General features: G+C 38.1%; 1 protein-coding gene across 1 annotated transcript in view; it reads right to left on the reverse strand.

Annotated features, from left to right (window-relative positions):
• Window positions 1–4054: 4054 nt before the first annotated feature.
• LOC100558936 (protein zyg-11 homolog B) overlaps window positions 4055–27465 on the reverse strand; it is a 31323-nt gene continuing 7912 nt past the window's right edge. The window contains exons 2-14 of the mRNA XM_008109583.3: window positions 23345–23510; window positions 21318–22072; window positions 18601–18741; window positions 17362–17538; window positions 16169–16233; window positions 12783–12882; window positions 12630–12680; window positions 11252–11413; window positions 10389–10436; window positions 8904–9101; window positions 8759–8811; window positions 6808–6905; window positions 4055–5309 (exon numbers count right to left, since the gene is read on the reverse strand). Of these exons, the coding sequence (XP_008107790.1) occupies window positions 5143–5309; window positions 6808–6905; window positions 8759–8811; window positions 8904–9101; window positions 10389–10436; window positions 11252–11413; window positions 12630–12680; window positions 12783–12882; window positions 16169–16233; window positions 17362–17538; window positions 18601–18741; window positions 21318–22072; window positions 23345–23510 (2181 nt within the window). The 3' untranslated portion in view covers window positions 4055–5142. The remainder of the gene's footprint in view (window positions 5310–6807; window positions 6906–8758; window positions 8812–8903; window positions 9102–10388; window positions 10437–11251; window positions 11414–12629; window positions 12681–12782; window positions 12883–16168; window positions 16234–17361; window positions 17539–18600; window positions 18742–21317; window positions 22073–23344; window positions 23511–27465) is intronic.

Genomic DNA, 27465 nt, shown 5'->3' on the forward strand with positions numbered 1-27465 from the left:
AAACAAGATATTTACATGCCCAGTGATCTTCTATTACCCAATAAACTAAAGGAGCACTCCTGAAATTCTGCTACTCAATAGGTTATGTCAAAAGTCAGATGCCAATTAGAGAGCAAAACAGAGTTTATTCAAGAAATAGCCCAAAAACTAGTCACAAACATAAAAGATGGCGTAAAACACTTAACCGTCAGTATTTTAAGGCAGTCCAAACAAAAATATATCAAAAAAATATGCTTTAACAAATAAATAGGATTATTCAAGCAAATAATCCAGATTAAACTAAAGGTGCTTCAATTCAGCTCAAAACGTTCTGAGTTGGCTTGGAATAAGCAACCAAAACAAAGCAAAGACTTGGAAACTCCCAAAAAACTCCCCAAAGTCCCAAACTTAGCAGTTCAAACTTAAAGCCTCAAACAGAAACTCACACTGGACAAAGGAGCTCCCCAGTGAGAGTAGCTTGTAAACAAACTTGGAAGCCCGTGAAAAAGGAGAGAAAGCGGCTCCAAGCCTTTACTGCGGCCAGCACCAGGCTTTGGGATTTAAAGGGACAGTGCAAGGAGATGTCGTCAAATCAGTCCGGAGTCAAAACAGCAGGGGCAGCAATAATCCACTTCAAGAGTGCAGACAATGCCAGGAGGTCAAGGAATAAAGTGAAGAGATGTCGTCAGGTCGGTCCAGGGCCAGGAAAGGAGACAGCAGCAAGGTCGGGAGGCAAGCCAGGAGTTAAGAGCTGTGGGTAGACACAAATCAAAGAGCAAAGGCAGAAGAAGAGTCGAATTCCAGTCCAAAGTCCAGGGGTTGTAAGTCATCAATTCAAGGTCCACGAAACGGAATGGCACAAAGAGCCAAGGCAACGGAGGCAACAGCAGCTAATGCAAAACAGCAATAACAGTGCAGTCCAGGAAAACCCACACAGTTCCAGCCCTCCGTTGCAGAACAACCCAGATTAACTTACATCTGAAGCAAAGTCCCAGTCCAGTGTTCTTTAACACGTACAGGAGTCCCAGTGGCGCCCAGCAACACCTTGCCACACACAAAGTGAAGTGACTAAACATTCCCAATTTATCCCAATTTTCCCTGGGTGTCCAAACACCAACGCCCAAAGAGCAGGTGTCCCAAATCCTTAATCCGAATCAGAACTCCACACAGCTAAAGCTTGTGGGTCGGGCATGCCTATTTCATCAGAATCCCAATCAACCTGCCCACGCCCAACACCGTGCACACCTGGGGATCCATCCTCACTCCTCCAAGCAGCCCAAGTGGGGTCTGCTTCTGAAGACACCCAAGCTTCCCCAGTGTCAGCAGTATCCATGGCCCCCGATTCCTCCCCAGGCATCTCCGGTGCCCATGCCCAGTCAGTGCCCACTTCTTCAGCCACCACCTGTTCCCCAGCATCCATTTCTTCCACAAACTCCCCATCTGAATCTTCCTCAGAAGACTACCCATTGAGATCCTTAATTCTCTTTCTGTACAAATCCTCCAACGAGCCCTCCTCACGAGGGTTTTTCCTTCCTCTCCTGATCCCACCACCATCATCCACAGTCCCCGAAGGCGCAGTCACAACAGGTTATGATCCTAACAGGACATAATCCATTAGTCCAACAATATATATCAAGTCTAGTACAAGTATATGATCTTTTTCCTATGTTTGTTTTATTACAACATATGTAACTATATGCAGTAAAATTACAAACATAAAAAATAACCATATCTCAGCAACTAGATGATAACGTAGTCTGTGCTCATTCAGAAGAAGACCTACAAGCCACTCTAAACACCTTTGCAGGAGCATACAAAAAGCTTAGCCTCCCACTGAACATCAAGAAAACCAAAGTGCAGTCATTAGCCAATCCCTCTACAATGCCGGAAGTACAGCTTAACGGTGTAACATTAGAAAATGTTGACCATTTCTGCTACCTTGACAGCCATTTCCCCACAAAAATCTACATCGATACAGAAATACAACACTGCCTGAGCACTACGAGTGCATTTTTCCAAATGAAGGACAGGGTGTTTGAGGATCGGGACATTCGTAGGGATGCCAATATGCTTAAACAGTTTGTAGTACAGCAGTTGTTGCTTGTTTGTCCAACAGATGGCATTGTGAACCTAAGCATGGTTTTACCTGTCTCAGGTGTGACAAGTGTATAATAGTAGGTATGTGAATACTTTAAAACACTTGCCAGTTCAAATGCTATGTTGTGTCCAAATTTTGAAGTAATTGGTGAAGTAGTTCGGGAAATATGAGGTCCCTCACAAACAGACATTACATTTTTTATTTATATAAATTAGATAAAGATGTATGCTGTGTAGTTTGATATGTAATTGTTGCTAGGTATATCTATGTTTATGTATGCATAAGTATTGTATTTGTGGCTTTTCAAAATGTTAAACGTTTTAATTAAAAACATTGCGGAAAATAATTATTAGAATTTCCACCTGACTGTAGTGGTAGCTACATATATCCTCAGATATAATTGAAGAGAAAGCATTCACGAGCAGTGTAATCCTATGTATGTTCACTCAAGTAAATTCTATTGTATTCAGTGGAAACTATTTCCTAGCCTAGTAAATATATTTAGAATTATACTTTTAAGATACCAATGAGTTTTCTTGTGGAGAGAAAAAGGGGGTATAAATATAATAATTTTGCTTCTTTTATCGAAAAAACATGAGCACCTCAGAAGTAAACACCAATATTTATGCTGTGTTGTGATTGGAGCTGACCCTTGATCAAATAAAATAATAACTTTACTTTTGTATCCCGCCTCCATCTCCCCGAGGGGACTCAGGGCTGCTCACATGGGAACAAGCCCAATCAACATGGATTAAAACAATCAGCAAAATTAAAACTTTATAGCCACATAAAACAGCAATTTAGAAGCTGAGTAGTAATAATTACTGAAAATTCAGAGGGTAAAAATATGTGCATAGAACTCTGGGTAGGGCTTATTTGATGGTGTCAAAAGGGGTGTGTAGAGATTGTATGCCATTCTGTGGGATATTTTCAGCAAGGTTCATACATGGTGTGTTCTTTGTATCAGACCTAGTAAGTTGGGGCATCAGGTATCTCTATGCATCATATCATCCTTTTTTGCCACCTTATCTTTCACAATGAAATTCTAACTGAAGCCACAATTTTAAAATTAGGACTCTTGGCAAAGGAGAGATGGCAATGAGACAGTTGACTTTGGGTATCATGAAAGGGCAGCAAATTCGTTAAATATATTAATAAGAAAACAAATAAGTTGGAAGAAACACAGAGAGGTGTTTATGGAAATTCTTGCTTCCTTTTCTTAAATAACATGCCTGGCTTTACACTTTCTGTACAGTCTGACTTGCCGAGGGGTTGTGGGAAACAGATTTGATATCTTCTCTGCTTAAGCAGCAAGCCCAGATACAATCTGAATGCTAATCATAAGGCTGCTGTCTTTGAAAACAATCACTAAACCCTGCACAAATTGGAAGACAGAGAAATTGGTTTTGGTATTTGGCTCGCAGTGGCCACAGTTATTTTTATATCTCATGATAAACTGTGGATGAAATAATCAATATTCACTGTCTGCTTAATTTCCACATCAATTGCTAATACTCATTTAAATAACAAAACAACAAAGCCATCTTTTTATTTTATATCTCTAAAAACATTGTGTCTTAGAATCGCAGATGTGTCTTATATTTTTTTGTTATAGTTGGTACTGAAATTAGGGTGCATTTTACAATCAATGTCATGAACAATTGAAGAAATGCATTACTATTTAAACATCCATATACTTCTCACAGAATTATGAAGCAAACTATAGAAGTGTTAAAATCATGCAGCCTTCCAGTTCTTGGGAGTGCAACTTCCAGCATTTCTCTTCACTGACTAGGGGCTGCTAGGAATTGCAGTCCAGCAACTTCTGGAGACTCACATGCTATGAAACATCTCTTTGAAAATAAGATAATTGCTCATGGCACTGTTTGCATCACATCAGCTCTGTTTTATATGAGACCTTGTGTATAATCGTAATTTCACCACGTCACAGAAAACATTCACAAGTACACATCAAAGGAAGTTTTTAATCATGGGAAGTTTTATGTAAAACTGTAATACTCCGCACAATGATGTAATTTACACCAGACTTAACAAAGGATGTTGGATGAGATTTTGTATGGTCCTGCCTTGCACATAAAGTTCACTGCACAAATACTGATGAAGTATTTACGAGAAAGAGCAAAGCAATTCATAGTCTGTCATAAATAAGGTGATCAGATATTCTTGTTCTCGTACCTTCCCAGAATCTTAGCATCTTCTTTCCACCTTTACAATCCTTGTGGTGGAAAGTTTTCCTACTTGTTTGTTAAACGTACACTTAGTGTAATAGCATGGTTTGTTCTTTTTCTTCTCCTTTTCAAAAAATTCCAAGGAATGTTCATATCTCCTATGCCTTTGGCTCCCTGGAACAGAAGTCAGGTTCGTTCCTACCAACAGTTTCTCATCATTGGACATCAGGGAATTTAAACTGTTGGTCCAGAACTCAGGTACTTCTTTTTGAGGCAGTAAGTGGAACATAGATGAATCTGGTGTCTCCATATGTGTTTCTAAAAAGTCCCCAGAGAAACAGCAGATCCCTGGTCACCTTACTCATAACCTGTTCTGTTTTAATATGTGGATGCATGACATTTCAGGCTCAAAAGTGCTGACATGACAGGCACAAACAGTTCTATTCAAATACTGAGTTGGTGAACAGATCTACTTAAAAACAACTATTTTGAAGGGATGAAGCAAGCAGAAAAGGTTTTCTGTACTTGATCTCACAAATTCCTAGAAGTTTCATTTGAACGTGCATTTGAATTGTACAATCTGCATGTTTTCCCCACAGCAAGAGGTGATCCAATAGACATGACTAGTTTAGGAATTTATCCTAGATCCTCATGAATACCCTTGACACAGAGACCATTAAATACAACATTTGCCAGCCATGAGTTGTACTTACTTTCTTCGCAACAGCTGGCAAAAAAGATCTAATGGTGATCCCTGTAACTGGATGTGTTCCAATTAGAGACACTTCATAAGGGATTATTAGAGGATAATTGAGACACCTATTCCCTGTTATGTATTTTTCTTTCACTTTCAACTGGCTAAGCTCTGCCTACATTTTAACAAGGAGGAGGAGGTCGCCCATGACGCAAAATATGTTTTTCTAAACTATCTAGGATTGAGATAGCAATTCGTTGAACATCTGGATCAGTCTGGCTGTTTTGTTTGATGTTGAATAAGTGATGCAATCCACCTTCTTCAATCAACATGCTGCAGTACCTGGCGGCTGAAGCAAGAGAGGGAGAGAGAAATTAAATGAAGCTGAGTCCTTTGTGTGTAGCTTCCTACTTGTTACCTTTTATACAATATTTACAATTCAGAATTTGAATTGAAACCACAAAAGTATTTTGAAAAATTATTTCCCTGATTATTTGTAGCAAGTCCCTCTCATCTCTTGCCTGCTGTTCTTTAATTGAATAAAATGTAAGTGCAATTAATTGAGTTCTCACTTGCCATCTGCAGACTCTAAATGTCTGTCTTAGGAAAATAGTGGGAACTGTCTCACAGATTCAGACTGACGATGAAGAGAGAATTAGGACTCAACACCTATTGCATAAGGACCTGAAAGACAAGCAAGTTTACATTGTGGCTGTGTCTTGATAGTATTTGGGACTGGGGATGCTCCCAGAGAAACCATTCATGGTACCACTAAAAGACACAGTGTAATTATTAGATCTCTCCCCCCCCCCCCCCTTTAAATAAATTATTTGTGTCAAGGAAAAGACAAGCACTAGTAGAAAAACATAGGAAGACAGTAAATAGGAAATAATGTTGCCCATGTTTAAAATTCCATGTTTAAGGTAAGGCAGTGACACAATAAAAAGCTTATTTGCAAGCATCCTGAGATACCAAATGTTTATTCTGCAGCCCAGACCAATTCCTTCCTCCATACCACATGTATTCTTTTCACTGCCAATCTTCAGTGTGTCCCGACATATTTTTATCTGCTAACTACCACCAACACAGCCATAATGGCTCCTGGTTGTGTCTCAACAACCCAAGAAACAAGCTTTTTGTTCTCATATCTCTTTTGCATGGACCTCTGTAGTACTTCTCTAGAGAGAATAGATTAAATGCATTTTTTATTTTCTGCTCTGGGAGTGACCCAAGTAAGTGATAGGTCTGCTTTTAGGTAGGGTACACTACTGGATATTGTTTATTCATTTATTCATTATCCTGTACTTTGCTTTTCATTACGTAAAAAAACGGATATTTCTGCTCGCTGACATGTTATGCTATATTGTGCTTTTAATGTATTGTATATTAATTGGTATGATTCTTTGTGTTATATGTTTATTTAGTTTAACCCTTGTTTTTGATTGTTTATAAGTTATATTGAGTTCTCTCTATTTTATGTTTTTGCTTTGGTTGTCCATTTGATTTTTGGCATTGAATGTTTGCCATTTTTTGTCATTTTTCTGTAAACTGCCCTAGAGTCCCTTCGGCTTCGCTTGTGAGGAAGAATTTCAGCCTATTTTCCATGATCCAGATCTAAAACTCAATCCAGTGCTTCAGAATATATACCAGAACTCTAAACATGTGAAACAACCCCCTACCCACTTTAAGAGCTGATCTGTAAAATCAAGACATAATACTTAAATTTGCTACAATACTGTTATAATTCTTCATTTTCTTTAAAGAAAATAATTTTTTAAAATCAGATATATGGCTAGCATGACAAGAATTATCAGCTGCTCTAGCTACATATTGAATGAGTTACTTACGGTTTTTGCTGCAAACGTGTTGCATGGCCCATACTGCCCACAGCTGTACCCCAGGAGTCATGAAGCAACCAAGTAAAGGGAAAAAAGGGTTGAAAGACCTGGAAATAAGGGGGAAAATAGAGGCACAATCATATAGGTAAAACCCTACATGGTAACAGTTGAAGTCTGTTGTGTATGTTTAGCCAAAAGATATCCAGATGAGAAACCTCAACAGCTTCTGTTTACTACTAATTTGACATGTAATTTTTAATTTAAAACCAGAGTGTATAAGGCAATCCCATCCTAGGCTGTGGACAGAGTAACATATGTGTCAACACATGCTCTCCCTTTCTCAAATGCTCTCATATATACAAAGATGTGCAGACAAGTATCTTCTTTATATTACTTCATCACTGGTTCCAAAGGAATACTTCAGTAGTGCTAATGGCTCAACAAAGTGAGGAAAATGGCACTATATTTTCCTACAAAAGACGGTGAATCTTTTTTCTATACAGTTAGAGAAGGCATGTCCCACTAGTATTTTATTTCTTAACAGTATCCTCGTAAGCAGCTTGAAGGCTTTCAGAAAGCAGGCTCTGCATTGACGAAACATCTGTGCTGTAAGTGGAATTGGCCCTCCTCATGTTTTTGGTTATGAACAAAATGCAAAGGAAGGAACTGCATTAGTAAAATAAATCTGTTTTAAAAAAAAGAATATTATATATTCTGATTCAGTCTATAGTACCACCACACTTCCAGCACTCTAGCAATGGAAAGGGACAGTAAATGTCTCAGTGAGGCTGTTTCTGTCCATTTCTATGATGCACATCACAAAATAATGTATTGGTCCAAGCAGATTGCAAAGACATGTCTCTTAGGTGTCAGGTTTCAGACTTCCTGTGCAGTAGAAAAAAGCTTAAAGGGCAGGAAGGCAATTTTAAGCATAAACACTACCTCTGGGAATATCTTAAGCAGAGACAATTTTCACTGCAATCTGCCCCAATCAAACTCACTTTTTAGGAAAAAAAATGAAAGCCCCCTTTTTACTCTGCTTGCATGGTAGTTTAGCTCATCCTCAGTTAATACTTTCCCACACAAAGTTAATGGCAAGAAAATTGACTAAGCATCAACTACAGAGCCCCTCATCTCCCAAACTCTGTTAACTCTTGGTAAAATATTACTGTGGAGAAATTGCTCCTGTTTTCAGAATTTGCTGTCCACCAACACCCCTTCACCTCTTACATATGCACAAAATCTTGTCTTCTATATGCTATATTCTGGGGAGTAGGACCTCAAAACTTGCACAATCAAAACAGGTATGTTCCCTATGGGATGTAGACAATTTCAATTCCTAATAATTTTGTACTTTGGGAGAATGCGTTATTTCTGGAGAAGGACCATGGCCTTTGGGGATCTGATGTAGACTAGATGAGAAACAATTGCAAATGTATTAATTCAAAAATCTCATCACATAAAATAACAAATCTGCTCTAACTTCCAAAACAGCAGTAACCTAATCCTGGACACATATGAAAATATCAATAATCTTTCATGTAACAATGCAAACTGTAAGGTTTCAAGAAATAAATAACATTATTTCTCAGTCTTATCTCACAGCAGAAGTACTGAATTCAGTACCTCTACAATACTATGCACACTCAGGTGAAAGGAGGCCCTTTTAACATAATGGAAATTATTTATGAGTAAGCATTAACAGGATCTTACTATAATATTATCATCAGTTATGTGTCTGCAGAGAAGCAATTCTCACTGAGTTAAATGGACTTAATTCCCTAATCACTTTGTACAGAATCAAAGCTGAAATGTTTGAAGAGATCTTTAAAACCAGGCAATGTGCCTTTATAACAGACCACGTAAACCAGAATATTCGGATTGACAGACAATTAGCAAAAGAAATAGTATAATTTCCAGCAAATTAATCTTTTTCTCAAGCTTTCAAGGTTATAATTACCTGTATGCCACCATTTCACATTCTGGTGTAGGCCAGTTCAAAATGGCAGAGTGCTGTAAGACAAGGGAGGAAATGGAATTACTCTGAAAGTTAACAATGGTGTGTTGGAATAAACATGATCAGTTGTTTTCAGTCTCAACTATACCAGCTCTTCTAGGAGTGAGGTTCTCTGGCTGCGGCTCAATGTCCAAGCTTGTTCCCCTCGTGATATCAAGTGTGCAATGATCCCAGCAGCAAAATAACTGACTTCCACTTCAACACTGTGCAACAGCTTACTGATGTGGTCTATGAAGTCTTTCCACATGAGCTCTGAATGGAGCTCGTTCACTTCTGCTATGTTGTTCTGTATAAAGAGGACATAATTTAATTATGAAAATTATGCCAAATTCTCCTTGTGTTAAAAAAAGTCTTTCTAGATTGAGCAAAGATTAGCCTGCCTTCATCTGTAAAAAGTGCAGCCATATTCCAGACAGTGTTCAAGAGTAACAAGCCTATGAATTACACAAAGGGCCTTACCATGTCCCCCAGCCTACAAACAGTCTATTGATGGTATTGCTTTCAAGCAATTTAAGCATTAAGAACATATTAGTCAGGCCTCTAAAAGTGCAGCAAGACTTTTATTTCTGGCCCTACATTCAGCCGCAAAAGAATAGTTGTAAAAACATAACAAGGAGGCTGCCCCTGTCCACTCCTCCCTCACAATGCCAGCAAATTTTGGTGCATATCTACCATGAGAATTGGAAAAATACCTCCCACTTTGCCACCTGTGAACAAGGCTGCAACAATATGTTGAGCCGATTTATGTACAGCCTTAAATTAAACCAACTGTCAATATCCAGGGGCTCAAAATAATATATTTCTTCACACACCAAAAAGCTTTTTAGAGTTCACTGGAATAAAATGTGGGAATACCAATTTGACTAAGTGGCTTTAAAAAGGTATTAGGTAAATTCATGAAAGACGGATCTAATAGTGCTATCCAAATTGTACAAATAAAATAAAAATAGCCATTATCATAGTCAGCTGTCAAAGCTATTAGTCCATTGGTGAAGTTGTATGAGGCTAGTTAGAATCAACAGCATTAGAAAGGGAGGCAATCATCTTCACTTCCTGTTTGCTGACGTCTTAGTTCTAAATGCTTTGGATTACAATTCACACAATTCCATATCATTGGTTATGCTGGCTGAAAGTTCTTGATATTCTTCTACTTTCAGAAGGCACTAGATCTCATTGGCAGAAAATGCTAAACATTTCACAAAATGATAAATCCCATTATTCCATAGGCTGGAACCAAAGCAGCTGAAGGGGACTCAAACTGCAATACGATGCATACATGACGGGACAGAAAATCTTCCTCATGGCTTCCTTAGAGGCAACAGGTTGACTATGGCTGATGTTTGGCTTGATAAAATCTTGGTTCAGCAGGACTCTAATGCTTCTACAAAATGATTTTGAAACCAATGGGCACTGAGCAGGACAGGGTTTGGTTGACTGCAGCCACAATTAATGAAATGTCATGAAAAGGAAAGAATCCTCTATAATATAATGGAGCAAGAGACAGATAACAGAAAAAAGAGAAAGCAAAATTGTCTCATATCAGTCAATATATATATATTTCTATCCATCTTACCAAAAGGCCAAGAACTTTTTGCTGGATAGAAGATTCAGATGGAAAACACTGTAAAGAAAAACAACTTTTTATTATGTTTATTCAACCATTTTTGGCAGATGAGATGCATATTTAGGTTTCATTATGAATAGATACCCAGAAGAATTCTCAAATAATTGTGAGAAATCAACATATTCAAATATTGTTTAAAAATGCAACCCCAACTCCTAAACTACCTCCAAAATAAGAAGGACTGCAATCAGAGAAAGTGTGGGAAGCATGCAAATGGGTACCTATGAGTCTTTCTGGTATGCGATGGGCAGGATTTGGGTTAAACACTGAAGGTGTTGCATGTAAAGGGGCACTCCACCTACTCTGCTGGCATGGCTGCTTTGGGGGGAAACAACCATGGACAGGAGAACTTTTTCCTTTGCTTGAGTAATCCCATGAAATTTTTAGGAGACATTTCATCTCAAGCACAAGAAACAGGAACTTTGAAGTGATCCAAAAAGCCCAGTGTCTCCCCTTCCATAATGCCTTCAGAAACAAAGTTGAGCTGGGCCTTTAAACTTTGAAATAACTGCCTGGAAGCAGGGGGCAGTTTTGGAATCAGGGCAAGTTCAATAGAAAGAACACTTCTTCTGACCCAAATCAGCCCTGGAGTCAGTTCCCAACTTTGCAGTAGCAGGAGTTACAGCAGGAGAAATGGGGGCATCCTGCTTCCTCACTATTTTAACATAAGTAAAAGTGGTTTCAGTCAGAAGAAGAAACCTTCCTCTCGCCTGTTTAGATTGTCAGCCTGCAACTTTTACAAGCAGACCTGGGAGTTTGCTGCATGAGAAACAGAAATGCCAGTCCCAACACTAATATGCTCCAGTTCTCACCTCCAAGACTTTCATGAAAAGTTCCAGCCCCTGGTTTTCTATAAAGTGCCGACATGTGGTTGGGGACTCATCCGTGAGATTCCAAAGTGCACTCAGTGTAAACTTAAGTGTAGTGTCTACTACACTCTGATTTGTTTTTTGCTTGACGATTTGCAGTAGTTGCTAAACAAAAGAAAAAACAAGAATGTTTGTTTTCCAAACTATCTGTTTCAACTTTTGGCTTCTTGAGGTTCAGGCTGCACAATGGCAGCATGCACATGTTTGTAATCAGCTCTGCTGCAATGATATTTGAAGTAGTAATAAGGTCCTTTGTTTTTGCATCAAATAGGATGTAGAATAGTGGGACGAACCTTCCTGCCCTGCTGCAGTGGGGGCCCAGCCTTGCCATTTCCATTTTAAGTGGAAAAGAATACTATTAATTTCCAACAGCATTGACTCATATACATTTATAAGGGGCCTATCTGACTTAGAACCAAGGAATTGCAAGAACACATACAGCATTACATTCTCAATCCCTCTGTGGTATCATTTTGAATATATGCTTGGGAGAAGAGTTCTAGAAAGACTTTGGGCTAATATCAGCTAAGTGCCTTTCTGATTCCTTGCCTTCTCATGCAGAATGGGAGAAATGAAATGTATGAATGTCATAGCCAATATGGGTCCAAGGCCTTGTAGGGAGCAGGGAATGTAGTAAATGGCTTGAATGTAACTGAGTGTTTTTCTCCTTTTGCCTTGTATCCATCGTAGACAAAAGGCTACAGGTATCTTTAGCAAATTATGGTGCTCTATGTAATTTCTTTGAACAGTAAAATCATATATTTCTTATAAATGCTTCACACTGCTAGGTCAACACTGTATAACATTTTCCCCTTTTTGAGCATATTATGATTATAATAAATGTTACAAACAACAACATACTGACAGGAACTTGTGATCAAAAGTCAAAAAATAAAGAGGTAAAACCAAAATAGACCCCCTCCGCTAACAAACATCACAGTTCACACCTGTCCCTGAATCTGAGGAGATGCAGTCGTAACCAGTTATGTGTGTCCAGTTCATCAGAATATTTTTTCAAAGGCACAGCATCAATAAAATATGTGTCAAATGTAATCAAAGGAAGAGTGGTAGTTGACAGTGAGCTGATTCACACCACTCCACTATAGTGCTATAATTCCACTTTAACCGCTCTGGCTGCATCCTAGGAATCCTGAGTTTGTGGTTTGAGGAGGCATTACAGATGTCGTGGGGAACTGTACGTCTTAAGATTCCACAGGAGTGGAGCATAGCAGTAAAAAGTGGGAATCATAGCGTTATAACCATATGCTGTGAAATTTCTCCCATCTCTCACATAAAGTATTAGCTTCCAAAGGTAACTTACCCTGACAATGAAGAGCTCGGCACCGAGCTGAGCTGTTTGCTCTGTTGAAAGCTGTAAGCAAAAAATAAAACATGGAAATGTCAGATGACTGTTGGAAAGACTGGTGATTTAAGCAAGTTACAGACACTAAATCCGTGAGGCCTAGTTTCGCACCTTTGCAGCAAGAATGGAGATTATTGCAACTGCCATTCTCTGCATGTTCTGGTCTTCATGGTTACATAACCACTGCATGACAAGCTTGGCTGCTTCAAACCTGAAAAGAAACAGATAGAAAGTTCACAAAACAGTGGTACATCAGAAAATAAACATACCATACTTTTCAAGACAGAAAAAAGAAAAGTACATCAATCATCACCTAAGACAAAAAAATACATACGCATTTTTTCAAAAAATAAGCTGGCCTCAGGCATTTGCAATGAACAAAATGTTTTTTTCCTTGGTCTTTCCTATCTATTTATTGTCTATGTTAGCCCACCTTTCTCCCAAAGATGGATCTCATGTTGGCACACAGCCATATTAAATGAAAGAATATAATTAAGGCACACAACAAGAATATTTCAAAATTTGGGCCAACAGTGTCACAAAGTCATTGTCTTGATTTAATCTGTTCAGCAGAGAATGTTATGAGTTCCAATTACTAATTGATTAGTGGGACTAGGAAAGAGCATGATAGCAGCAGATTGTGAATATTTTAAGTCTTAGGGTGCTGTAAAAAAGCATCTGGGGTTCTGAGAGGTAAAGGGTGCTCATATTCCTCAAAAGTGTGTGGATGAGGACCCTTTTTAATAGTTTCTAGTAGTCTAACCTCCTTGTTCTACAAAGCACACAGAGCAACCTGCACTAGATTCTTACATACATCATCTCTCTCTCATGCTACACTAGTATGGTTGTGAAAGAGCTGGGTAGCGCAATGGGCTAAACCAGGGGTCCCCAAACTAAGGCCCGGGGGCCGGATGCGGCCCATCGAAGCCATTTATCCGGCCCCCACGGCAACCATCATTATTATTATTATTATTATTATTATTATTATTATTATTATTAACATTGAGGCTGGGTGGCCATCTATCAGGGGTGCTTTGCTTGTGCTTTTGGTGCACAAAGGCAGGAGGGGATTGGACTTAATGGCCCAAAGAGTCTCTTCCAACCCTCTTTAATTATTATTATTATTATTATTCACATTGAGGCTGGGAGGCCATCTGTCAGGGGTGCTTTGCTTGTGCTTTTGGTGCAAAATGGCCCAAAGGGTCTCTTCCAACCCTCTTTGTTGTTGTTGTTGTTATTATTATTGTTTGGTGGCCAACTATAGTCTGGCCCTCCAACGGTCCGAAGGATCGTGAACTGGCCCCCTGTTTAAAAAGTTTGGGGACCCCTGGGCTAAACCCTTGTGCTGGCTGAACTGCTGACTTGAAGGTTGCGTTGCTGAAGGTTGGCGGTTTGAATCTGCGAGATGAGGTGAACTCCTATCTGTCAGCTCTAGCTTGTGGGGACATGAGAGAAGCCTACCAGCAGGATGGTAACACACCCGGGCCCCTGGGCAATGTCTCTGTAGACGGCCAATTCTCTCATACCAGAAGCGACTTGCAGTATGTTCTCAAGTCTCTTCTGACATGATTTTTAAAAAAGCATGGTTGTAGACAGAAGTAGTTCTCACAATGGAACGCTGATCCTTTTTAAAAAAAAATTGTGGGTGAGCACACACATGTGTATATTTTGCCAAGTAATGCTTATAATAAGTTTGGGATTAATGTTTCATATACCAAGAATTTTTTTGCTTTCCCACAATGCTGTCCCACTCCAGGAATAACCTGTAATTATTTCACTCTCATTAACCTTTCTGATACCTTTTACTGTACAGCATTTGGCATTTATTTTTACATCTTTTTAATAATTACAATGGGATGTACAGTGGGCTGTGTTTCCTGAGTGTCCAATTCTACACCAGAAACAGCCTTAGACACAAGTGAAAGCAAATAAAAAAGGTTTATCTCAACCAAAATAAAGATAATGCAATTTAGAAAACAGAAAGTACAATCACGATGATACAGCACAATCTTCAAGCAAATGTAAAAAAAGTCTTCATGGCAGACAACAAATAAAGTCTTTGATATATAGGCTTACAAGTTGTAAACAACAGGAGGCTTCAGAGATTCCATGCACGGTGCTGATAACAGAATCTCCCTCGAAAGTAAGATGGTTGCAGCCAGCACTGGCCCCTGACCTTGCTGCAAATTTATAGCCCTGAGATTCCCAGCACAGTTGACCCTAGGCGAGGTCTGATTGTTCAGTGTTTTCTCTGCTAGCCTAGCTGACCTCCTTCTGCCTTCTTTCTCCCTTTGTCACTCCAGAAAAGTAGGGATTTCTGCCATTTCTCCTCCTTCCTCTTCTTTCTCACCAGTTAACCCCAAATCCCCAAGTGCTGCCTCTTCAACCACCTGTCCTCCTTCTCCCTCAGAATCAGAAAAGCAATCCACAACAATGAATATATCTAAAAGGGACACTAAAAGAGAACTTTTAAAAAACCAATTCAACCTTCATATATTATTCAATCTTTTTTCCCCCTTTTTGTCTGCAATTGGGATGAAGCACAGACTGTGGAGACTACAGGTAGGTAGAGACTACAGATAGGTAGAGAGCATGGGCAGAAAAGCATAAAACTATTATCATGGGAGGACAGCAAGAAAATACTGAAGGCTGCAATTACTAAAATCACAATCAACTCTCTATTTGCTTCCAAGTCTTCTTCATCAGGACATGCAACAAAAAGCCATGAAGTGTTTGCACTAACAAGAAAATCGCATGATACAAAGACTGATTTTAAATGCCAAAATTACGTGGGTATGCATTAATGATTACGCAATGTGGAACTTAATTCTAGGTAGTATATAATTATTTCTTGCTAGATCAGAAGGTAGTGGGTGGATTTTCTATCCAACTTGGCACTATTTATGAATATGGACATTTTCTCAGACCAAGTCAGAGGCTGGAGATCTGTGAGACCAGTTGTTTCCAACCTTAGGTCTCCAGGTGGTTTGGACTTCATTTCCCACACTTTCTAACAGCTGGTAAACTGACTGGGATTTCTGGAAGTCCAAAACACCTGGAAGACTAAAGGTTGAGAACCACTGAGCCAGGCTATAGCTCATGAACAAGGCCACTTTTTTATTCTTCAAAATACCTAACCTCCAGATCTAAAATGAGATAAATTGAAAGACACTTCTGAATACAAACAAAATCAGCACTAATAATTTATAACTGGGGAGGCATACTCCTAACCCAAAAAAACTCAATCACCCTATAAAACTGGCATGAATGTAGATCTAGCAAATGGCACTTGTTATTTCATGAAAAAATGGCAAATGCAGTCAGGTTAGGGTTTTTTTCTGTGAGCAATAAATCATTATTTGCTCCTAAAGTTTATTCAGAATTTTTAATTTTCCCAGGAATAAGGGGTTTGCAAATTGCTAAGCAGTAATGTTTAGCCATTTCAGCAGCCTGAAACTCATACTCCCCCTCTATAGAACTCCGGAAGACAAACTAACCTGTTAAATGGAACGTCCTGAAGTATTCTGTCACTGCACAATGACAAGAGACAGTTCTTTTGCAGCTGTAAAAGAGCAAAATGTTGCTCATCAATAAGCATTTCACAGGTATCATTTCTGAACTTCACTTTCCAGTGTCATGAATCTAACAAATTCTTAACAATTCAAAAGCAATCTTTTTATTTATTTAATTACAGTAGAGTCTCACTTATCCAACGTTCTGGATTATCCAATGCATTTTTGTAGTCAATGTTTTCAATATAATGTGATATTTTGGTGCTAATTTTGTAAATACAGTAATTACAACATAACATTACTGGTTATTGAACTACTTTTTCTGTCAAATTTGTTGTATAACATGATGTTTTGGTGCTTAATTTGTAAAATCATAACCTAATTTGATGTTTAATAGGCTTTTTCTTAATCTCTCCTTATTATCCAACATATTCGCTTATCCAACGTTCTGCCGGCCTGTTTATGTTGGATAAGTGAGACTCTACTGTATCTCACTTGCAAATGTATTTGTTTAGAAAATATGAAAGAAAATGGAGTGAAGTGAAAGTATTCACAGGCCTTCATAAGATGTCAAAGTCATTCATATATATACACACATACACACATACGTACACACACACAAAATGTTGTACTCCTTCAAAAAAAGAGAAGTGAACACATATGAGCTAAAGGGAAGGTTGGGCTTGTTCTCTAAATGCTCAAGCCATCCCTCAGCATTACATGCAAATGCAACCAGTAAGATGATATAAGCAGAAAGGGGGTTGTGTAATAGTGTTAAAATTACAGCAGTCTAAAATGTTGAAACATCACCAACATAATGATTAATGCAGTTTTGCAGCAATGGGAATCCATTAGCCATGGGCTATATTAATAGCAACAGGCATATTGTCCACATTCACAGCAACAAGTAGCATCTGAATCTATTACAGGGTGGGAAGACTCAAACCATTTGACTCACAAAATGTCTGAGAAGACATTGCTTGTTCCTGTTTAATACAGATCACTTTTTTAAAGTCCACTAGTACAGAGTTATATATTCTACCTCTTCTAAGTAGGCCAATTTTATAAGAGATTTGTTACATTTGGAAATTGATATTGTGTGTGAGTTCTGTGTTCAGAAATCCCCCCCCCCACACACACACACACACCCCTTGGGAAAAAATCATCAGTTCGCTTACCTGTTGGTGATTGGGAAAGTGCTCCATAGCCTTAAGGAGCAAGTGAGTAACATCTGCCAGAAGCCTTACAGGCATGCCTGTAGCTAAATCCTGTTTGGTCAAGTTAAACACACAGGCACTCGCTGCTAATTGCACTGGCAAGTTCAGAGGGTGATTTCTCATCCCAATAACTACAAGCTGAGAACAAACAAAAAGACCAAATAAAAATTCCTTTTACATTTAAAAGGCATATAATTAGCTATGGGATCTTCAGCATGTCTAGTTTTTAAATGTAATTTTAATTGTATTTTAACTGTATTTTAACTTATATATGCATGACACAAATATTTGTTTAATTTGTGTAGTCCAATGTATATGTGGCGTTTGTTTTCAAAAGGTATCAAATCCATCTGAAGAAATTTTATAGGAATCGGAAAAAAATGAACTATAAAATGCAATTTTCGATTGCTATAAAATTTAATTTCCCAAGCCCTGTACCAAAATTATTTGAACCATTTATTTTTAAATTTTTATAATGTCACTGTTAGCCACCTTGACTCCTTATGGGGAGAAAGGCGGAATAAAAATAAAGTATATAAAAAATAAGCAGCCTATCAATTGCAAGGTTTTTTTTAAACTAGTTGTTACATAAAAAATCCAAACTGTGACATTTACTTTAAAGAATCCAAGAAGGGAACAACATCTCAACATTTCCTTCTCCTAGTGATGGCTGCATTAGTCAGATGGTCTACTCCCCTTGCCTTCCTCTTCTTAATTTGAGAGGGTCAGGAACCTGCCACTTTGCTAGGATTTTATCTCTGCTGCTGCAACCCCAACTAGTCATTTAGGGAGGATGGCAGCAAATTGGCTCCCCACAGGAACTCGTTAGTTTACTGCTGCTTGGTAGAGATTCACATTCAAAGAGCTCTGTCCATCATAAGGACCTCATCAGACAAGGTATCTATGGAATGAATTTCTGCTTCAAAGCTCCAGCCGTGGGATTCCAAACTGTGTGTGTGGCAAATTTATTGTGGGAGTCCCTCACTTTTTGTCCTTCAAGTTGATATGATCTATACAAATGATAGTTCCTTTTTTTTGCGCAAATTTCTGATTATTATTATCCACAGTTATTCCCTTTCCCCTAATCTTCTTCAAACGTATCAAGGTTGATTCAATTTGATCTGAACTTTTCTGAAGACAACACTTCTTCAGATCCCATTCTCAAAGCTAAAGATACCTATCAGTGCTATTTAGCTCTACCTTTAGGATTTCTGGTTTTGTTTTTTCCATTATATGGGTAAGACCGAAAAGATGAAAAAGTGCCTCTCGCACAAAGAACGCCCGCTCACTGTAACGCTTCAGGGCTTCAGAAATCTGTGTTTCATTTGCCTCTCCAGATACCTGTAACATAGAAACACAATGTAGTGCAATTTGCAATTGTGGTAGAAGGAAATATAGGTAATATAAAGATCCCAGATTTATTTGTGTGATTAAATGCCGGAAGTTGTGCACAACAAACTGTTGTCGATGTTTAGCTTGTTCATTATCAATCATTCTCATTTCATTGGGCACTGCTTAAGCTAAGCAGTCAATTCAGAATAGGTTTCTATCCATGTATATTCAGAATTAAGTCCTAATAAGTTCAATGAAAACACTTTCCAGCTAAATCAGTGGTTCTCAACCTGTGGGTCCCCAGATGTTTTGGCTTTCAACTCCAGAAATCCTAACAGCTGGTAAACTGACTGGGATTTCTGGGAGTTGTAGGCCAAAACACCTGGTTGAAAACCACTGAGCTAAGTGAAAATAAGATGTTGTAGACAGCTTTTTCTACATGAGACAATACAATTTAGCTTGTGCTGTTAGATAAAAATACATGTTACTGATCTACATTCACAACACTTTCAGTAAATCTATTAAGAAACAAAAGCTGAATCTATACCTGCAAAATAATTAATCTCCAGTGTGCATTATCCTGCTTCAGTTTATAGCAATTTCTCTATAGTGTCTTTCACTTTACAGAGCCACTTCTATTAAATAACCCTTGTTAACCAATTCTTGCCTTCAGTTTTTATATGTGTTTAACAACTCAACTGAAGAGTACTTTTCAAACATATTACAGCCTGTACAAAGGCAGAACAAGTGCAATATATAAAACAAACTATACAAACTGCTGGTTGACCACTGATTGTCAGAAAGATAATATACTGAAAAGCAGAAATGTGCAATAATCATTTAGACCTATGCCACTTGTTTCTAGGCAGACAATTATTCTCCTCTTCTTCAGGTTAAAGAAATTAAGCAGCCCCACATACTGTACATATTGTCAGAAATTATAGATGGTGGGAATCACTACAGAAGAGTCTTCTAGAAATCTATACAAGCAAGTTGTCATTGCTACAGTGTTGGGTTTTTGAAGAATAAGAAACCTATATCCTGCAAAGGACAGTGACAAATGAGGCTGCAAAAGAAGAGACAAGTAATGGGTTTTTGACTGGCTTATAACCAACTCTATATAGAGGGGCAAACAACAGCACACAATTTGTGCACGCTTGTTTTTACAGACAAGTTTCTCTCTGAAAAGGTGCCTCAGAGGATCCACTAAGTCAGGGATGTTAAATTAATTTTCACTGAGGGCCACATCAGCCTTATGGTTGCTTTCAAAGAAAAGCTGAATCCATGGATAGAAAATCCGTGGCTATGGAGGGACAACTTTTTTTTTACACAGTTGTCAGCCTTTTTTTGTTTTTACCCAGTTTGTGCCGCCAGAAGTTACTGAACGATAACTTCAATCACATTTATTATCTGCCATGTGTACTAGCGATCATGGGAACTGTAAGGCAACAGCACTTGTGGCTCTGAGGTTGGGGAAAGATGAAAGGACATTTTGAAGCCTTGATTTTAAACTGTAGCCCCACTATTCTGACTGAGCAGAGCAAACTGCCGCTTTCCAAATGTTATTACATCACAAACTCCCACCAGCTTTATTCATGATGTCTAATAATGAGGAATACAGGAGTTGTAGTCTAACATCTGGAGGGCTACATAACGTGGCATAGAGGGCCAGATTCAACCTGTGGCTCTTGAGTTTGACATGCGCACTAAGGACTTTGAGAACTCTTGGGTTGTAAAAAAAAAAACCCCTCAAAGCCTAAGACACCACATTAAAGCTTTGCACAAGAATTGTTTAAAAAGAAAAATATTGAGGAAAATAATAAACATTCACCAATGCTCAATACATTATGCTATTTCACAAGATGTTCTCTTTCCCTGTGCCCCAATAAATGCAGAGGGAAGGTTGAAAAGCAGTCAGAGAGATGTTCCTTGGTAGAATCTTTGAAAAGAAGGCTCTCAGAAAAATGAAAAGGTTTCATTTGTGCCCTATATATACATAATTGTACTGGATATTTGTAACTCTGTCAATAAAACCCCACGAAGTTCTGTCAGCTTACGAAGAAGACCAACCATAATCAGTAAATGATCTTTTGAAAGCTTGTACGAGGAAGAAATAGTTGTCTACATCACTGCTTCTTATCTGTGCAACTCGAGCACAAACTCAGTGTTGGGACCCCAAAAATTTAGAAACATTAAAAGATTTTCTGAATATTTACATGAATCTGTTCTGCAGTGTTTGCAATGGATTCTGCAGATGTTTCAGCTGTAGTTCATAAAGAGAAAAATCAATATAATTTAGCAAGCCTTGCAGATGCTGATTTATTATCAGTAAATATTTAATTTTATATCTTTATACCAGGGGTCATGTAAGCATTTATCAGGCCAAATGGGATCATGAGTGGAAAAGAAGCCTTGGTCTACATTACTCAGAGTATAGAACATCTCAGTGAAAAGTACTATGGCAAAAGCAGAATGTGGCTAATAAATTAAGGAAAATTAGCAAGAAACTGAGAAACAGGAAGAGTTATATCTTTACTTTTGAGCAATACATTCTGGAAGCAGTGGGAGCGAAAATCAATACTAACCTTCAAGTTTCCTTCTCCAGTAAGGAATAACGAGTAGCCAGCATCAGTGGCTAAAAGCCCCACAAACTGCATTGAGGGTCGCTGTTTAACAAATGTTTCTACAGCCTCATCAGTAACATGTTTCCTTCCTGAGATGTCCAAAGATATAAGATTGGGCAATATGTCTTTCTGTTCTAACAACCGAAGTGCAATGTCAGATGTGAACTGCTTGTCATCTGAAATGTCAAGATGATTCAGGAACTTTAACTCTCTGATGACATCCAAAATCTGAGTAGTGGTCATTTTCAAGCATTTCAGGTGGTGCATGGTAAGAGACTTGAGGCGATCCTTGCAGGTAAGAAGTGCAGTTATGTCAGTGACAGAGGTGTTTGATATATCCAAGCTCTCTAATCTTGGAAGTGAAGCCACATCAGCTAGATCTTCATTGTAAAAGAGAACATTGGTAATGCTCAAAGCGCGAAGACCAGTCAGCTGACTAAAGCACCGTTCATAAGGATCTTCCAATGAAAGAGTTAATGAATTCAGCACAAGGCATTGAAGATTCTGCTGGATCCATTTATTGCTGCCAAGTCCACTGATGATATCTGTGATGGTAATGTCTGCATTCACCCCGGTAGCGTCAAGCTCCACCAGCTTGTGGTGGCAGAAGGCTTTCCGAAAAGCCACGGCAGAAATCTTGGCTTTGCGGATACAAGCTCTTTTCAAGCGCATCTGGTTGCCTCGAAAAATGCCCACAGTTGCTTCATTTAGCAGTCCTGTGCACACACGGGTGGGAGTGAGTGAGAGCGTGAAAATGAAAAGGATGCAAAAACAGGAAAAAGGCAGTAAGAACTCAGTAACACATTTTCTTGTAAAAATATGAAAGGTCCTGCTGTTTGAGGGCGGGGGGGGGGGGGGGTTCTAAGAATTGGAGTCCAAAGGTTTTCCACATTGTGGGAGGGATGCCATAGCTAAGGAATTCCTACCAGATCTAAGACCAGGGATACAGCAGAAGAAAGGGGTAGCCCTGCCAGAGGGGAAAGGAGTCACTTACACTCCTAGCTTTCCTTTTTAAAGCATTTTAAATTGTCTCTTTAATTCTGTTTTAATCTCTGACTTTGTTTGTGTTTTCATTGTATATTTTGTTCAGTATCACCATATGCTACCTTGATGCTCCAATTGTAGGATAGAGGTGTGATGTACGTCCAATAAATACAGTAATGAATCAATTTGAGGCTTCCCTCTTTTTTATCTCCTGTAGGTGGAGTCAATATACATGCAGCAGAATTTGGAAAACTCCTAAAATATCATTTATGTGCTGGCTGAAGAATTTTGGGAGCTGTAGCCCAACAAATGAACTTTTACAAGCTCCAGTATGTAGTACTGAAAAGGTTCCAAACTGTGCCATGTAGTGTTGCACTCAAGTTGTGACATACAAGACTTAGTAAGGCACTAGGACTGAAGTAAAGGATAATTGCCATCTTGTCCCAGAGTTCCTATAATTTCCATCAAACCCATATCCTGATGGGAAGCTTGAGAGCAGGGAAGAGGGCATAGTCATATGTTGACATAGGCACCTATATAGTCTTGCTCCCAGCTTTCAAATAGCACAAAATAACTTACAGTTTAGCAAAGTAATGTTCCATACTTTTGTTTTACTTTCCCACTACCAATTAGCTACTGACATAAATACTGCTTGCACCACAACAGTTGTTAGCACCACAGTACAAGATGAAAAATCCAATTGCAATACAATCCCCGTATCTATGGTTTCGTTTATCTATGTCCAACAAAAATGTAATCTTTAGGCATTTTCTAGGTTCCCTAGTGTGGTTCTGATATTATAGGACAAAAGTTCTTCATTTCAGCAGGGTTTGCTATTATCTGCAGAAGGTTAGAAATGTATCCCCCATAGATACAAAAGGCATACTGTGGTAAAATGCCTTATACAGGCTAATCAAGCAATAGCTTAAACAGTTACTTTTCCTAACATTGCACTTCACTGTTTTTAGGACTTCTAGTTACTGAATCCCAAAGAATAGTTTTACCGTGAAATGCCATTGTCCGCAGCAATCGATCGGCCACTTCTTGTGGGAATATCCCAGGCTCTTGCAAACATAATGTCCCATCCTGTCTCTCTGTACAGAACTTCTCTAGGTCAGAAGTTAGGTAATTCAAGCAGATGTCAAGCAAAGAATATGGTGAAGCCTCTTCCTATCAAAGAGCAGACAATGCCTGGTGTTAAACAGTTGTTTTTGTAAAAAAAAAAACCACACAAACACAATTATATGTCACAAGTAATCTCACTGATTTCTGCATATTATTTGCAGTAGTGGACAATCTCCCATTGCTGTCACATGAATTTGGGGTAATGAAAAAACAGCACCTGGAGAGATGCTTTCAGAAAATAAATGTACTATTACAGTTCCATGGTATACACATGCTACTTTTTGCTATTATACTTACAAATACGTGACGTTAGTAACATTCTGCCTTCTAACCTTTAAAAAAAACTAAGAGAGATACTTTTAGTGGCATGTTACAAAAATCAGAATTCTACAAAGTGCTTACCTATTTCACAAAATACATCTAAGTTAAACTGCAAAAAATTTATTTTTCAGTAATGGGACAGTACAGTTATCTTTCAATATTTCAACTGTAATGCTAGCAAAATTACTGGAAGTGCAGTTTTGAACTTTAAGATATGGTTATATAATCCCTTTATTTCTTCCATTTCTGGAGTACTTCTCAACAAGTTGCTGAAGTAAGTTTAATGAGAACGAATAAAATAAGGCAATAAAAATGATAAACCACCACATTTATCAATAATGTATTCTGATACACATTGACAAAATCATTAATAACATGGAGGTGTACATTTACCCAAACCAGTACCTTCTATCCCTGCTTCTAGCTAAGATCTGGATACTGATATAAGATATAGCAAAAGTTTTCATAGCTATGTACATTTTTAAAATGTACTTAGCTATCTTTTCTAAAATAAAAATTCTTATAGCTACAGTAAGACACTTAGCACATAAAATGGCATTTAAGGAGACCATTTAAAGAAGTAATAAACTGTTGTACAGTCAGCCACAATCCTGACTTGTTAGCAGGAATAATCTGCTCCATAAAGTTGGTAAGAGCTTTTTTGAGCAGGGCAATAGAAGTTATTCAGAACTGATAATGCCTTTCAATACAGATTCAGCTGCGTATTTTGCAAACTGCTTCTCCTAGGAAGTTTGAACTTTCATGTAAAAGTGACAAATAGCAAGCTTCTGAAAGTGGCTTATTTTGCTAAAATGCATATACATGATACCGTGAGATGGAAAAATTATTCAGCTTCCTTGTTTAAATATGGTTACATGATTCATTTATTCTTATTTATTTACTCAATATTTGACATAAAATACATAGCAGAAACCCTTCTAATAAGTACAGGAAAATAGTATTAGAATAATCTAAATAACATAACAAATTTAACCACTGAAAGCAGATATAGGTGGCTCTGCACATTTGCATGTTTTAATTGCAGATTTTATTTAAATGTTCTGTCTAGAAATCTCTAGGTCTTCCAATGCAACTTTATAGTCAAGTTGACTATGGAATAACATTGGAGGACCTAGAGAGTCTGAAATAGAAGACCTCTAGGAATTTCTGTTTCCCCTAGTTCAATTCTATTGTCAATCTCCAATGGATGCTGACCAGTTTTGTGCAGGAAAACCTAGAGATTTTTAGAGAAGTGTTCTCTAAGGTTTAAAAAACATAGTATTTTTATTTGTTTTTTTCACTTTCCTGTGCCCCTAAGTGTAGAACCAGTTATTCAAGGCTAATATGAATAAACAAACTCAAGCATAGGCCAAAGCAGACTGTTTAAGTTTAAGCTTGGTGGGTGTAAAATGGATTCAGTCAACCTTTACTGCTCCATGCTATTATAGCAGTGCACTGCAGATAATAGGCATCACATATAGTGACCAAGATAATCGTGAGCTGAAGCTTTAGACTGTCTTCTTTTTAATATGAAAGATTATCCAGCTTATTCTTACATTCCCCCTCATATCTGACATTTGCAATTATTTAGCTTTCACTTGCTTAAGGGAATAATGAAAACTTGGTGACTCACTCTCAAAAAAGCAGGCTCCGTAGGCTAATACATACTCCCCCAGCCAATTTTAAAAATAGTTGTGACAACCCCTTTGCAAACTAAGAGGAATAATTTCATTCCAGGACACCAATTCACCTTAGTATCTATTCTCTTTTGCAGCGCTTTTATGTGTTTTTTGTTCTTTTGATTCACCCCATGAAAGTTTTTAAAATAAACTCTGAAGAACTCTAATATAAAATACCTTCAGTCTTTACTCCCCCCCCCCCAAAAAAAAAGTAATGCTCCCATTACAGTTAGCCCTCTGTATGCATGGATTCTGCAGCATCCATGGCTTGAAAAATTCTTTTAAAAAATCAAAAAGGTAAGCTTTGATTTAGCGCTTTTATATGATATACCATTTTGAGATGCCATTATTTATAATAGAACTTGAGCATCCTCATATTTTGATATCCAGGGAGGCCCTGAAACCAAATCTCAGAAGATCCTAAAATCTGTGGATACTCAAGTGAAAGCTCTCTCAGATATATACAGACAAGATAATGTATTTCAATGCATATTTAGAGCTTGACTGTTTCTTCAGAAAAAGAATTTTTAAAAATAAAAAATGAAAATATAAAACAGAGAAAGAAAGACCTCTTATCGCTACAATAAGCACTGCAGAGTAACGGCTTAATCAATTTTATCAGAGTTATTGATCAACCCAGACTGTCCTAAAGCAATCTGTGGTCTGGAGATTGCACCCACAGGTCACACAGCTGACAGCAATAAGGCTTTAGGGTTAGAGGACTAGCACAGGAATGTCACCTTAGTTAATTAAACAGCACCCTGAGTTGGCCAGCTGGGTCAAAGGTTCTAGTAATCAGTAAGAAAATTTTACTCTGTTGGGAGTAAGTGTGATTTGCACCAATACTGGCATATTCTTGCATTAACAATCTGACGATCAGTCAAGATTACCTGCCACCACCCACAAATATTCCCAGCCCGCTTCTTAATAATAATCTGTAAATGGACTAAATATCATTTTGGTCATAAAACACATTTTGGTTAGCATTATAAACATGCTTAAAATCTAGAGCAATTAGTTCATCATTCTGCTATGATCTCGGAAGAAAGAAAAATAATTATAAAATAAATTATTGATAGCATCGCTTGAATTATTCACAAAGGTTAAAACTGTTAAGTTAATTTACAAAGCTTCATAGCACAAATAAACTGGTGGCCTTGATATACTATGGCAACAAAAAAATTTAAAGTTTGAATTGATTTTCAATCTGTTTTTAGGACTGATAGGTTGAATCATGGCTATCATGTCTCCTCTCAGCCTTTTCTTCTGCAGAGCTGGGCGTGTTTAGCCTGCAGAAGAGAAGGCTGAGAGGAGACATGATAGCCATGTACAAATACGTGAAGGGAAGTCATAGGGAGGAGGGAGCAAGCTTATTTTCTGCTGCCCTGCAGACTAGGACACGGAACAATGGCTTCAAACTACAGGAAAGGAGATTCCACCTGAACATCAGGAAGAACTTCCTCACTGTGAGGGCTGTTCGACAGTGGAACTCTCTCCCCCGGACTGTGGTGGAGGCTCCTTCTTTGGAGGCTTTTAAGCAGAGACTGGATGGCCATCTGTCGGGGGTGCTTTGAATGCAATTTCCTGCTTCTTAGCGGGGGGTTGGACTAGATGGCCCATGAGGTTTCTTCCAACTCTACTATTCTATGAGTCTATGATTCTATGAATCCCTATTTTTTGTGAATTAACAAATTTGGCTAAGCATGTATAATGTATTATCCTTACGGATAACGAAAGTCAATGTCTGTTAGCACTGGAATATTCTCAATACAAGACTTCTGTTTTGCCTATAAATACAAAGTGAAGAGGTGTTTACAGTTCCATGTTCTAAAATAAGTTTATACATGGTTTCCAGGAGTAACTCTTGCTTTAAAGAACACATTGATGGCATTTCAAAAAACACACTTTTTAAAAAAGTTTGGAGTTATGTTTTAATATGAATACCCATCTATATGTGCATGTTGGTTTAAATCACATTCACACACAAAATCGATCCACAA

This window comes from Anolis carolinensis, chromosome 4, assembly GCF_035594765.1.
Source record: "Anolis carolinensis isolate JA03-04 chromosome 4, rAnoCar3.1.pri, whole genome shotgun sequence".
Lineage (NCBI taxonomy): Eukaryota > Metazoa > Chordata > Lepidosauria > Squamata > Dactyloidae > Anolis > Anolis carolinensis.